The 14976-nt window shown below is 44.5% G+C and overlaps 1 protein-coding gene across 3 annotated transcripts in view; it reads left to right on the top strand.

The window, feature by feature from the left end:
• Positions 1 to 14582, top strand: part of ZNF423 (zinc finger protein 423) — a 244113-nt gene extending 229531 nt beyond the window's left edge. For all 3 annotated transcript variants that reach the window (XM_014942178.1, XM_014942177.1, XM_014942176.1), the window contains one exon: positions 13948 to 14582. In XM_014942178.1, coding sequence (XP_014797664.1) covers positions 13948 to 13977 — 30 coding nt within the window. In that variant the 3' untranslated portion in view covers positions 13978 to 14582. The remainder of the gene's footprint in view (positions 1 to 13947) is intronic.
• The last annotated feature ends 394 nt before the right edge of the window (positions 14583 to 14976 follow it).

Below are 14976 nucleotides of genomic sequence, written 5' to 3'. Positions count from 1 at the left end.
TATGTCAACAATTAACAAATACCTTTTCTTCATTCTTTACCACACTATCACAAATTACCACTGTGATAGTATTTAGCAGCTCCTCAGAATGAATGAAATAGCACTTTGAAATCCTTATTTCTGGAGTCAAATGCATGTGTTTGTGTGTTGCCCTGTTTTGTTGAACAATGAATGCTAGAAAGAGGTTCAAACTGACCAAGGAAGGAGAAAATGAGCTCTTGAATGTGTGGTAGCAAGAATATTCTGCATGGCTTCTCTCTGCAGGTCTCTGTCATTTTTATAATCTTGAATGAATTAAGCTTATCAGCACTTTTTTTGAGGTTGTTTTTTCCTGTTTTATGTATCTGGAAAGGCAGAGGTTGAGCAATATACCCAGATCCGTGCAGGAAAATTTTTGAAGGAGCCAGACATAAAGCCCTGGAAGCCCCAGACCTTTTATTCAGAAGTCCTTCATATGTTCACAAGGTGAAATTCCTCTCCCCATAGGAAGGTGGTACAAAGCTCTGTCTCCTGCTGCTCTGTGTAGAGCCACAGAGCAAAGGGGCCGTAAGCTGCAGGTCTGCGAGCGGGGCCATCGGCACAGCTGGCTCTGGGGGACTGTGTCCTTGGGGACAGCAGGTCCAGGCACCACCCCTTGGCCCTACAGGGCTTGGTAGCACATGCCTTTCAAAGCAGGACACAGGCATTAACGTAGAAACAAAAGGTTTTTGTAATATATAGGCAAAAAAAAATAATAATTGTTTTGTTTTCTCTCAAAAAAGTCTCTTCACAATTTTTCTTTGCTGGTGGGGAGAGAGCTGTGGTACAGCCCCTTTGATTTCCTTCTGCTGTAGTAGCTGCTGTGGAACGTGGTTCGGGGTCTGAGCACGGATGAGCTGCGTTTCCTCCTGTAAGTGTCGCTAGCATCCAGAGGAACCGACTTCAGTTTTCAAAGGAAGAGGGATGCTGCACTGGAAAGGGCACAGCGTAAGCATTATTTAAGGAAAATAGTGGAGCTTGCTCAGCCTCTGTTTTAAAGAGCTCTTGGAAGGTGGTGTACAGCATCCTTTTAAAAGTTCGGTCTCTTCATTTGCTTGCTGCTAGAGCAAAACGGGGATGCTTGTCCAGACATAACAGTATATGCCTGGGTGTTTTCACAAGAAATGTCTAGATCATTAAATATAATAGGTCTCAGCTGCAGTTTTGATCACTGAAGCATGCACACAATTCATCACAGCAAATTAGGTACGTCTTTGTAACTTATTTTTCTGCAATTTGCTGGCACTTTTAGAGAGCTGAAACTTATATTGTGTGTGCTGCAGAAGCCATTTCAGATAAAACATTCTGTGTTTATTGTTGGAGAACAAGGATTCACTAATAACAAAAACATGGAGCAGTGTATGTTTCTGCTCCTGCATCTTGCAGAACCAGCAGTTGTACCAGCAGAGATCCCCAGCCACATTCATTATTTATATATTTTAGTGAATTTCTTGTCTGCAGTAAAAGAGATATAAGCTTCAACATCAGCCTGTTTGTGCCAAATTCTATCCTACAGCCCATTCAGAAAACCTGAGGCAGCCGTGGTTCTCAATCATTACACAGCCCATTTATCTGATTAGAGTTTTGTCCTCTTTGCCTTGCTGAAATGTTGCTTGTTCTTTAAAAGCTTAGTTTGACCTTTGGAAAGAAAAGGCATTTGCTTTTTTATTTTATTTTATTTTATTTTATTTTATTTTATTTTTTTTTTAAAGAGAGAACCCAAACCTGCTTAAATGGAAATTGGCATTCAAAAGCAGTAGAGTTATTGAAAAGCATTTACTTTATTACTAGAAGAGAGCAGACGCTAGTGGGCTCGAAAATTACATTTCAGTGGATTCATCAGTTTCAGTCACTAGTTAGTCTGTGAACAGATGGATATATTTGTAACAGTTAACATGAATTTATACCCTCGATTTTTACATTTGCCTTAAGAGCTCTGCTTTCTTAGCTGCTGACTAGAAGGGTTTGGAGATGTGTTTTATTTGTTCTATTTTTCTGAAACAGGATATGGTTGTTTCTAATTGCAGAGATTTCTTACATCATAGAAAGCACCTCAGTTTTCAGAAATGCGAATGATATATAGCTCCTGTGTAAGGAAAATGTTGTAAAAGAATCCCCCAGTATGGCTGCTGCAGAAAAAATAAACATCTCAGCCTAAACCTAGATAAACCCCCATGGGCTGAGAAAATAATTTTCAATAACCAGATATTTTTAACTCTGTGTATGAAAGCAGTAATCACAGTCGCCTGTATTTGCATCTAGGGTCTGCCACAGTTTAATTGCTTGTCTCTTTTTTCCCCCCCGAAATTTAAGGCTCCTGGTTAACAGAGCAATGCATTAAGCACTCCATCTCCAAAATGGAAAGAAATACTGCCCTAGCCTCTACCATGCGGCATCTTTAGGTTTCGGGGATTTCGTTTAAATCTGAAATTTATGTCCAGGAGAAATAAATTATTAGATTGTAAAAGCAGCTGGGGAGGGAGTAAATATAGTCTCTTTTGTCCTCTATATCATTTCCCCAGGAAGATAATAAATGTATGGCAAGCGTCTCGCGTTTCCTCAGTCGTACAAATGTTGTGTGTGTGCTGTATTTCAGACGTGAAGCCTAAATTCCAGACAGGAAATCCTGGAGTGATACTGTACTGCTCTTGCCGACTGCTGCGGCGCTGGCGGAGCCCCCTCACTTCTGCTGTGAGAAGGAATTTGAAAAATAGTTCCATGAGGAAATTCGAAAGGCCTTGGGTGATTTGCCGAGCGAGAGATTTGGGGTGCAATCCGAGGGTTTATCTCCCGGGCCAGTGAAAGGCAGAAGGAACAGCAGCTCCAGCCCCAGCTCTGGAGGGAGCTGAGGAGATGGGTCCTGCCCTGCAGCCCCATCCCCAGGGCCACTTTTCCCAGGGTGGTTTTAAAGACTCCTGCTAACTCTTCCCTGCCTCGCCTGTCCCCATGGCTCTGCCAGCTCAGATGCATGTGTGATGAGTGGTCAGGGAAAAATGGGGCCTGGTAAGAACAAAAGGCAGAGGAATAGTTAGAAAGCCATTTGGTAACTTGCCTTGTGTATAGGGCTGTTGTTGCCTGCACCTCTGTGCTCTCGTTGGGAAGGTTGGTGGCATTTTCAGCCCAGCCTACTTTCGGGGACCTGAAGGCCACCCCGGAGCAGCCTTGCTGGTCACTCCTTCTGAAGCTGGTTTCAGAGAAGTATATTCAGTCATATCATAATGTTGGCGTAATGAATACTTTGCTTTAACATCATATTTTGAGAGTAGTGTCATATCTCCCTTTAACCAGGGGGGAAAGAAAGAAAGGTAAAATAATTTAGAATACAGCTTGTTGTCAGATTGTGCCTTTTGTGTGGTTTCTGCTGATGTTAACCCAAGATGGGACACGAATGTTTGATGCAGGAGGTTTCTGCTGATGTTAACCCAAGATGGGACAGGAATGTTTGATGCAGGAGCCCGACCCCTGCAGTAAACACTGATGGAGGGAGTGCTAATGCTCTCTTCTTTCTTCACAACTCGTGTTAATAGAATAACTTGCAATGTCCTAAGCTGTGCATCCTTAACGAGGTGATGGGGCTTTGTTGGGGAAATCTAGATGCTAGAGGTAAGGCGGTGTGTGCTGATGGGATCGGTGCAGAGAGGGCTCAGTGCTTTGTGTAAGGTCAGCCTGGGTTCAGCGAGGCTCTGTCACCCCAGCTCCACAGCAGCCAGCCCAGATTTGAGGGGCATCAGTCCCGAACCGATCCCCTCAGCCCTGCTTGAGCTGATTCTCTGCAGAGCATCTCCTGTGTCTTCTGTGCCACGTCCTGGGCAGGCAGTACGGGCCCCCCCAGCTCTCCTCTGCGCAGAGCACGTCCTCAGAACCAAATTGCTCCAGCTTTGCCCCACGCAGAAACAGCCAAAGCACTGCCAGCCCCGGGGAAGAGTCCTGCCTGGCCACCGAGCCTCCTCATTTGTTTCTGTTGCACAGTTAAACCTGAATAAATTGCCATGGGCATTGAGGTTTGAGTGTGTACAGCGTATCTGTCATCGGTGCATTACACTGCTGTGTCTCCAAAAGGAGCAGGGAGGAGGCTTAGAACATATTTACTTCTGAAAAATTCGTCCTCCTTTGGGGCCGACACACGCTCTTAGTCTTTGCATGAAATCACAATTGTTTAAAACGTAGCGTCTTGCTGTTTAGGAGGCAGATTTCCCTGAGACCAGCGACACTGTAATGGAGTAGCAATGGCTGGAAAATCCCATTTTTTAACAGTTACAGTTGTTTCACACACGTACCACAGCGGTGTCGCCTCGCTTATTTTGTCTTGTGGTGTCTTGGAGGAGACGGCTCGTGTTGGTGGTATTTTGGCCCCTCTTTTACTTACGGGAACAAATCCTGCTTGGCTCTTCCACGCTGCCAGCTCCTCTGGGGTTAATTCCTCAAGGCGGTGGGCAGTGGGCTGAGCACAATCCTGTCTGCAGATTTCTGCTCTGCTGGTGGCATGTACACTAATGGGGAGGCATGTAAAGTACTTCTATAAACTGTGGCCTTGCTATTTTATAGCAGAGAGGCTTGCACTGGAGGATTTTTATGCCTCTTTTGAAATTAGAAACCAGCAATAACAGCCATTACGTCCAAGGCAACAGGTCACTGACCAGCCATTTTGTCAGCCTGAGCAGTATGTGGGCGCCACGTGACGGGAATATTTATCTGCCTCCAAGAAAAATGTGTCCATAACATAAGGCAATGTGATTTGTCAGATCAGTATTCCATTAGAGGGAATTTTACTGTAGTTGCTGCTTGTTTAAAAGAGCTACCGATAGAAGGACCACGGGTGGGCATGGCTCATGTGAAGTCAGGCTGTCTGTCTGTCTGTCCGTCCACACTTGCTTATTTGGTCCAAGGGACTTGGTCCAGCTGCTGCTCCCATCATCCGGTGGAGGATGTTGCCTAAGTGAAAAGTACAAGATGTGCCCCCGTTAATTTTTGCAAGAAAATTCACAGTTAAGGCTGAGACTGTTTTATACCTGGTCCTTAACACCAGGAATACCAAACTGGTGCAGAAAAAAACACCTACTGAAAATCAGCTGGTGTTCAGTGACCCTTGCCATACCGAAGAACAGCAGGGCAAGTTAAGGAGCCAGTTTTCGGTTCAACTTTGAATTTACTGGCTTTTCTTAGGTTATATTCCCATGGAAACGGTCACTCAATGAAGCTTTTGTCTATGCATTTTGACTGGTGACTGCTAAAGGTACTATGTAAAGTGTTTCCCTTTTGCTTTAAGTATTCTTTTGAGAAAAAGAGTGTGAGAGGATGCTGTCCTGGTCCTACAGTAAAAGCCAAATCGTGAAATTATTTCATGTTTATAGAAGAGTAACAAAGGGTCCCATAATGATGATGGCAGCCCTTACAGAAATGAACAATTAACTAGCTTCTGCAATGTGATTTACCTTAGATCGAGGAGGGATTAACAAGATATTCTTCAGATAGGCTTCAAATAAATCAACAAAATCATGGTTTTGAGAGGAATACCTAAGAAGGATTCCTGGAAAATGGTTTTTCTCCTGCAGATGGTTTTGAAGCACATTGCTTCTCCGGGTAGGACCCCTAAGTAGATAAAAACAGGTCAGCACTGGGTCGTGCGTTGAAGTCTTTGGTGCAGCACCGACAAAGGAGCGTACCTGTGGGCAGTAGGTGCTTCCTCTGATCAGTGCGTGGCTTAGACTTGAAGCCAGACTGGAAGGGAGGTGTTTGCCTTCATTAGGACAGCTTCGGGGGGTTCCCTCGAAATCAGGCAGAGGCCATGGGTGCTACTCCACGCTGGGGGGTGACCACACAGGGGTGGCCACAGGGGTGGACCAAGCTCCCCAGGAAAACATGGGCTGAGCGAGCGGAGGATAAAGCACCAAGGGCTGTTGGCAGAGCAGCTGGGATCCCACAAACCCTTCTGCTCTCGGGATCAGCAGCGGCTCTGGGATCCACTCAGGGAGAAACGGTCAGGCTAAGGGAGGCGTTCTAAAAATATGCTGGTTTTATGCACTTCTGACAACAGTAATTAAATTTGTCCCTTTCCCTTTACATTTAGGAAGTGTAAGGTTCTTCCCTCAGCTTATTTTGATCTTGCACATGGTGTGCTGCAGACTACAAGGCACAAGGACGCTGATAAATTTGCATTTCTGAGTGCAATTCTCAGGAGCGCGCGGTCCCTCAGGACAGGTATTATTAGCTCCCTGGTTTCATTGGGTGCCTCAGTGAATCACGGCGTGTTTACGGCTAGTTTCTCCAACAGAAGACTCCCGTTATCTTAATAATGTATTCTCCTGTGGTTTTTATTTCCAAAGCGCCGTGGTAAGGAGATTTTCCCAAAGGCTTCAGTTTGCTTTTGTGCTTCAGCGTTTTACCCAGTATTTTTGGAAGAAGGGTATAGACTTCTCAGTGAGGCATTTAATCGAATATGAGAGGCTATGCCAGGCTTAGGCTCACATTTGGAGTTTCCTGGTAATAGACTCACCTTGGTTTACTCTGAGGTTTTAGAGAATAGAAAGAGATGGCAGGTCTAGAAGACTGATGATACAGAATTATTAGTCTCAAGTGGAAATGGGAAAGCATGTTAGGTGAGTTGTCAAAGTCTGATTAGGACTAAACAACCTGAATTAGAAGAGAAATTAAATTCATAAATCATCTAAAAAATACTTAGCTGGTGTGAGAAAAGGCTGGCGCTGGGAAAAACGGCTCTAAGAAAGGTATTTATATAAAAAGGTAATTTTTAAATCCAGGAAGTGCCTATCCAAATTCAAGAATTCTTTAAAATTAATGGAAGGGGTGTAAGTGTGGAGGTGACACGGAGCAAGTACGTTGTGGGTTCAATGCAGCTGCCGGCTCACCGCCCCCGGAGCAGAACAAAGGCATCGGGGGGGCTCTCCAGACCAGCGCCCGGGCAGTTGCATTTCAGTACAGAAACATGCCAGCCACAGAAAGAGATTCATTTAAAAATAAAAAAGCAGACAGCATTTAGTCAGTGACGTGTGGAGCAGCTTTCCCCCACCCCTGTAAATATTTTACAAATCCTGAATCTTCCCATCGACTCCAGACGAAGCGCCAGGTCCTGGTCGCCAGAGGAGCTGGGCAGGTTTCTGGGGGTGGCTGGGGGTGTCCCCCAGGTGAGCGGGCACAGAGAGGGGCTGCTCAACCTCCCCAGAGGGTATGGAAACCCCGAGGGTGCTGTCCTGGCACAGAGGAGGATTTCTGTGTCCCAGTACCAGTGAAAGGTGTATTTGGCCTTGGAGTAATGAGGTGTGTGCGAGTGCCAGGGTAACTCAGATGTAGGTATTTTCATTGGAAACGGGCAGCCCGGCTTTTCAGCTGACACCAAACCTCCAGGCGTATTTTCTTAGGCGCTCGAAGTGATTTTTTTATTTTTTCTTGGTTCAATAACTTGTAAAGGACAGCTTCCTAACTGCATTTGTTGAAGTGCCATCTCGGAGTGCGCTGACACGGGGGCTGACTGACGCATGGCAAGTTATCAGATGCTCAGAGATGAAGGAAGCAGTAACACAGGCAGCCCTTTCCTTTCACAAAGGATGTGCCACCTTTCGTTTGCCTCTACCTCCATTTCAAGGGATTCTTCAAATAAAGAAGGGACATGTGAACCTGTCTTGCCTGACAGTTGTTTTTTTTTTTTATTTTATTGAGTACCATGATAACTTGGAGTTCACTTGTTACAAGCATTTTGTGTAGTGGGTGAAATACCAGGGGAAAGGGAAGAAGTAATACTGTATTTCCTGAAAAACTAGGATCTAAACGTATAAATGTCACTGGGTAAGAGTTACCTGAAACAACTGGAAGGGGAATTAACACCTGGTTTTACGGGAAACATTGGTAACCACTATCAGTTTTAATGAAGTGTATTAACTAAATTGTGTTCTGAGTATTCATTCAGCCCTGTTTATGGCACACTCTTGAGTACATTTACTGTTTGTCAGAAGTGCAAACTAGTGAACATATGAGGCTTTAAGACAGGCCATCTGTTAGTCTTAGACCCTTGGATAATTGTCAAACAGTTCTAAAAATAAGCACATACAAACTGCAAGGGGGTGCAAAGGTGATTTTTCTTTAGAGTCTGATAGCAAAGGGAAAGAAACAAACAGAAATTAAAAATAAAAATAAGTAAGTTGATCCTGTAAAGCAAGCTTGCTTTCCTTTTCTCCCTTTCTCTCTCTCCCTCCCCGCCCTCCCTTCAGCGTGCTGCTTTTTTTTTTTGCCTTTTTTTTTTTTTAATTTAGGTTTTTTCCTCTTGCTCTTCTGGGTCATGGCATCCCTTGAATGCCTCTCCAGTTTAGGATTAGAGCAGCACCAATTTAAGGCTCACAGCTTTCTGTAGAGAGCATAATCTCCAATGGCTAAAGCAAGGGTCGTCTTGTGTCCTCTGCCTAAAGTAATCCCTTTATAAAGTCAAGGCATAAAGATTTTCATCTTTATGGATTGCTGTTAGAGGGAAATGGTGCCTGTGCACACAAGTGTGTGTGCTTATGGATATATAACGAGGAATAATGGTTGGAAGACTTTTGGGCCAGTTGGAATTCAGACGATGCAAAACATTGTTTGAAAAAAAGAATGCTGCAGATGGTATTTCGTAAATATTTAGACACTCTAACTTCTGTTTGCAGCAATTTGGAGGTTTTGTTTTGTCTTTTTTTTATATATATGTTCAAGTGTGAGACTTGAACCTTAGCTTCAAGTCAACGCCTGAAATGTGAGGGTTAGTTCTTGTCTGGCAGGCTGTGAGTGTTGACAGTCAACAGCAGGGCTGCTTCTCTTGCCCTGCTCTGAAAGGGGCAAAGGGGAGAGAACAGGGAGAAGGGGGCACAGCCCCAGGGGATCCCCAGCTGAGACCCTGATCCCTGGGCTTGGAGCCGGAGGGTGCCTGAAGGGTGGTGGAAACCTGGACAGGATGGTGGGGAGAGAAACACCCGACCTGCTCACCCACGGGGGCCACCCAATGGATGAGCACCGGTGACGTTTCGCCTTGGCCGTTTGTTGCATCAATCTATTATCTCCAGAATTCCTAATGCAATGATTTGAGGAATAGTTTCTGTTCACTTTAATGGGATTTGGAAGGGGAGAGAGAGGCTTTATAACCTTTCATTAGAGTCCCAATCTCTCTGTAACACTGCAGAAGGCTTAGGAATTTCACTTGAGGGTGGTGGGCATCACCAGCCTCGTGCCATTTCTTTAACCTCTGTATAACATACGGTTTTTAGGCGTATATGCTCATGCATATAGACAGCGTACCTCTAAGCGGCTGGTACAAAATACCTAAATACATAACAGATGCACAGTGGCACTATAGACTGGATGTATTATGGCCCCAAACCATTATCACACCCCTCGCAGTTGCATTTTATTTTTTTCACCTGCTCCCGTGTAGTACACCTGTGACTTGTTGGCAGTGAACGGCGCTGCAGTGGGGGAGACTCCCAGCTTGACTGCCTGGCTTGGAGCTTTGCTCCATCATGTGCTGCCTTTCTGTGTGTGTTTTTTTCTCTCTGTCTTTATATAGCTTGTAAGAGTTCTTTGAACTGCTGTAAGTGATCATCTTTCAAGCCTGATGCTTTCCTTCTTGACACAGTGCTCTGAAAATGGAGATTGTCATGCCAGTGTTTTCATAATAATGCATGTAGAAAAACAGAGAAATATTCATTGTAGATGTCCTGCACAAATGGCTTGATCCGCATCCAGAGGACAGGCAGGGGGTGTCCCTGGGGAAGATCTGGAGAGCAATCAGTATCTACACGGACAATAATCAACCGTTCTTTGAAATCTTTTATTTCCTGCAAAACCCGTCGCCCAGTTCTTTGGTCACAGACACTTCCACAAATGGTTCATTTGGGGATTGTGCAGCCAGTAGAAAATTCCACTGAAACACTGTGACAGCCCTGAGGCTTGGGGTAGTTGCATTTTTCCCCCTGACGTGGCTAACGGATTTGCTATCCATTTTGCATGATTATTAAGAAAAGAAAAGAAGAAATTTTCCAACCTTGTCCTATAAATAAGCTGTGACTTACTTGATCTTGACAGGTGACTTAGTGCTGCTGTAGAGTTTTCCAGCTGCAATAATGTCTCAGAATGATGTATTCAGTGGGGTATCAGCTGTGAGCCATGCGGAAACCAGGGGGCCTAACAGGAGCTGGGAAGAACCATTTTTACTGTTCAGCTTCCAAATTATGTCCTGCCTCCTGCCGGCCCCACATGCGTGTACGGCTGGCCTTGTGAGCAGGTAGGCTTGTGCAAACACACACACACAAGCACGCCTGGAGAGCCTTCGTTTCTCTGGCTGCTCTATTTTCCTGTGGAAATCACCGTTAAGATTTTTTATTTTTTTTTTAAAAAAACTATGATTTCTGGAGCTGAAAAATCATGCCTGAGCCGTTTCCTGCCAGCCCAGCCTCCTGCTGGAAAGGTGGGTGACGTTTCCTTAGGCTATTTGGGTGGAAGCATCCCTGTAGCATCACACATTTCCAAACGCTGGCTCCCTTCTGGCCTTTATGGCTTCATTCTGCCGCCTGGAACAGCCCAGCCTAGCATCGGGGTGAAGGCTGTTCCTGCTGAAGCACAGGGCGTTCACAGGATTTACTTATTTTTCTACTTAAATGCCAGGATTTGCTTATTTCTCAATCGCTCTGGAAATGTGGTCAGCCAGGGGGATTTTCAGTGTCTGTAGGCACACACGGAGGTGCCTGGTAAAGTTATTTGATAAAGCACGGGTCAAATATGCAAAACACAGGTGTGAGAGAAGAGACATAAGCACTGAACATCTCGGACACTTTCTGACATCTGCAAAGCCCAGTTCCAATCAGCTGCACACGCACGGGGCAGAGGGAGTAGAAGCAAGAAGACAAGACATGACAGTTGCTGGTAATAGCAGACAGGTTGCCAGGCTTCTTTTGGAAATCCTGTTTGTGTGGTCTGAAATACATTTTAATAGGTGAGAAACCTGTATGGGTTGCAGAGGATACGGGCAGGCTTCTGTGGGTCTTCTGAATGTGCACCAGTGGTGGTCATGGAGTATTTGCACATGCAGGAACCTGGTGGTCCAGTGTTCACCAGCACTTTGGGGCACAGGACTTGCACGTTTGTGCCCATGGCTTCTGCAGGGTCTGCTCTCTGAAGGGCAGGGGCAGGATCTGGAGCACACGGGCTCTTGTGTCCATAGGTGTTAGAGATACATCTGGGAGGTCCTGTATAAAATGTGGCTCGATTTATTAACTGCTGGGTCTGGGGACTAGTCACCATCTCGATTGCCAGTAATGCATGCAAGGGGAATAAATGGTATATTCCCAAGATATTAAGACAAAATCATGATTTGCATATGAAAAATGTTTGGGATTTTGGGGATGGTATATTCCCAAGATATTAAGACAAAATCATGATTTGCATATGAAAAATGTTTGGGTTTTTGTTTTTTTTTTTTAACTGATAGCCCTATGGCATGGCATTTCTCAGCTCCAACCTGACCCAGCTCCGAACGGCTGCAGCGTTTGTGTACAATCTGTTTGTTTCTTTCTGTAAACTCTGCTCACAAACCCAGTATATTCCTTGTATTAGGAGCGTTCAGAACATATTACTAACCTATGTTTGAGGAGGGAGGGCTCACAATGAAAGCTTCATTATCAGATTTAGAGCCACATACCATTCCTTTATTGACCTGCCTGGTGTAATCAATGCAGCAGCCACACAAGTTTGAAATCATGTTCCCTGACTGTAGACCGTGCGTCATGCATCTAGTGCTGATTGTGCATTATCTCTTAAACGACACCGCCTAAATAAGTATGGATTTGTCTACCACGAATAGCCCTCCTTTCGATTTGAAGACGGTAAACCTTTTGCTTTTTTTATTGATATTCAGGACGACCTAAAAATAGAACTGTAATGAAGTGCACAAGAAGTGGCCATTGTTAAAATGCCGAGGAGTGTGTCTGAGCAGAGAGTGGGCTCTGTACTCTTTCACGTTTCCAAGCGTTCCTGGGTAGGCTTGGTGCACCAGCTTCTCGTCGGTGCTGCCACTGGGTTTGTAGGGCTCCATCCATCCTCTTCCATAAAGTCGTTATTTGACTTGAGACTAATATCCAGCACCGCACAGGGCATTCCTTACTATGGCCAGGAAAAATTCCACGTAGAGCAAAGTAAAAAAACGTTGGATTTTATATTTGGTGATGTCTGAATTGTCTGGAAGCAAAGGAATTTCAACTGATTCCCTTGACGTTACTCGAGTGTGATGCTTTATCCCCTGATAAGCTTCCCGGGTCTTGGCACTGGACTTGTGGCTTTTGATTCGGAAATATTTACCGTCACAGACTGGGCTGTGCTCAGAGGGCTAGTGTTATACTGAACACCGACCAGTTATTTTGTGATCTGGTCAGTCGGTTACATTTAATTTCACAAGGGCCCCTTCCAGCCACGATGCTGCTGCTGCTGCCTCTGAAACCTTCTTCCACAGCAAGTCCCGACCCTTCTCCTGCGGAGTTTCCTCGCTGCCCGCCCGCCGCGGTTATGGCAGGGAACTTTTGCCGTGATTTAGGAACTCAGCAGCACTTGTGACACCTGGTGGTCACTTTTTGGGAATGCAGAGTCCAGAAATGCTCCTGCCTGCAAATTGGGGTCACCGCCGCCTGGCCCCCACACCCCAGGCTGCCCCTTAGCTCCTTCCACAGACGGTTTTCATCAGGGAGTTGTCATCTCCGGATAAAGCAGAGGATCGTGCTTTTTCCTGATCAAGATGTCACCGTGGATAGCGTAGAAGGACCAGATGATCTATGAAAAGTTAAAATATCTTACTTTCTTTTAAAGCTTTGCGATGGTAAATAAGTAATTGGATTCAAAATTCATTTTGTGTTTAAAAACTTATTCTTCAAGCTGGTGGACTTGCCCAGCTCTGTTATTAGGCAGATGGAGAGTAGTAAATTGCCTAGGCTTGAAATAATGCAAATGGATTTTTATACTTGGGGATGCTAGGGACTCAGCTCGAGAAAAGCTCACCACGAAGCACATCTCTAGTTGCTGAAATAGTTGAATAATCACACAAATGAAGCTGAGTTTGTATGTAGGACTGGGTTTCAGTCAGCACACAAAATGTAGGTGAACTGGTACTGCTCTAAAAATACGCTTCCAAGGTTGGCTTCACCATTTATTGGCTCCTGCACAAATGGCAAGGCAGGTCAGCATCCTCTGCTGCGAGGTACTGTGATGACACAAGGCTATTACAAATCTACCCAAAGGAAAAAAGGATACAAAAAAGACTCTCTAAACTGCTGAAAGAAATATGTAGAGCAAAGTCTGTTTTTTAAAGGGATTTAACTTCTGGGTTGTGTGTCCAGCCTGTTTTTTTTTCTGCTGGGTATATTACCCTGGTGCCTGGACTGGCGGTTCAGCTGTTATTGCCGGAGTATTTCTTGGACCGAGAAGTGTGTGTCACAATCTGGTGTCTCTTGCTGCCAGTACTTGCACCCGGTGCTAGTGAGAATAAAAGAGTAAAATATGGCAAGGGTTCTCCCCGCCATTCAGATATATTTTTTTTAATTGTTACAGTTAAGGGAATCCCTAAAGGCAGTTTTTGCCCATGAAGTGTTACCGCTTTCTTTACACGTATTGAAAGGAAAAAAAAAAAGAAAAAAACAAAAAAGAAAAAAACAGAAACCCTCATGGCTGTACTTGGCTTGCAGCATTTTTTTTTCTAAGTTCATGCCAGCATTAACAGATCTGTCAGAACAAAGCAAATGTGTCATATTGGCAGCTGTTACTTATGAGTACTTTTTCTTTATTGCATTTTGTTTTGTAATAATTGAGAAGCTTTTATGTGGAGCTCTGCATAAATGGTACTGAGTAGGAGGGTATGGGCATGCTTTCTATTATTCTGCCCCTCATGCATGTCTCCTTTTTTCGTCTTTCCAGAACCACACATTGAGCCAGCACGCACAGTGAGCCACTGGCACTACAGGACACCTCTCTGCAGAAGACTTGACGGTGGCACAGTGGGGAGGACCATTTGAACATTACATCCAATCAAAGTGTCATTTGCAACCCAGATGTAAAACTCTAATGATTTGGCCATGAGGCGCTGCTATTATAAGCAGCTGGAAATGAATATTAATGGAAGAGATTAAAAGTATTCCATGCTCAGTATTTTTTATTGTCCTGCTTCAGCTAGTGTACTTTAGAGCTTCTGCTTCTGACTGAATTTATAGTGTTAGATAAATCTGCTTTGATGCTGTTGCCCTTTGTTGCTTCTTGTATTATATTGATAGTTAAAGATTAGGTGTGATTTTTTTCTTTTTGGTTAACTGCTTTTTAATTGCAATTTTAGATAACTGTGCATTGTGATGTGATTGCTTGGCTATTGTCTGAATATTTCTTTTTAATTTTTTAATTAAAGACTAATGCTTTGATTGGATTTGCCAGTTCACCGGACAGTGATTAAAACTATGTAATGAATATAATCGGTTTCAGTGCAACTGGATGGTCTGCTTTATAAATGTGACTTAATCTGATTGCAATAACTAGTACAGTTCAATAAAGGGAATACCTGAGCTTGGCGTCAGCGGTTGTCTGTCTGTGGGTACACGCTGCGTCACCGCCGCTGGCTGGTGGCTGTAAATCACAAAGGGATGGCTCACCCGGCGCCGGAGAGCGTTCTCAGCCCCAGGAGGAAGGAAGATTGGGAGAAAGTGAAGGCCACCTTCCTGCGTCGTGCTCGCTCCTGGATGCAGCTCCCAGGCTCCCACGGTAGGTTGAGGTGAGGTAAGAACATCTTCTATTAATCTGAGGAGTTGCTAGCTTAACTGCTCTTACATCTTAAATACTCTTACCCAAGTCAACAAGAATGGAGAGGACTTGGTCTGTGGCTGCCTTGACCCCATCTCTGTGCTTCTTTCTTCCAATATGAAAAAAAAAGGAAAGCTTTCTGGATTGTATATATACCAA

This window comes from Calidris pugnax, unplaced genomic scaffold (assembly GCF_001431845.1).
Source record: "Calidris pugnax isolate Ruff unplaced genomic scaffold, ASM143184v1 scaffold28, whole genome shotgun sequence".
In the NCBI taxonomy this organism is placed as follows: domain Eukaryota; kingdom Metazoa; phylum Chordata; class Aves; order Charadriiformes; family Scolopacidae; genus Calidris; species Calidris pugnax.
The sequence above is the reverse complement of the archived record's forward strand: the minus strand, read 5'-3'. Positions and strand labels throughout refer to the sequence as shown.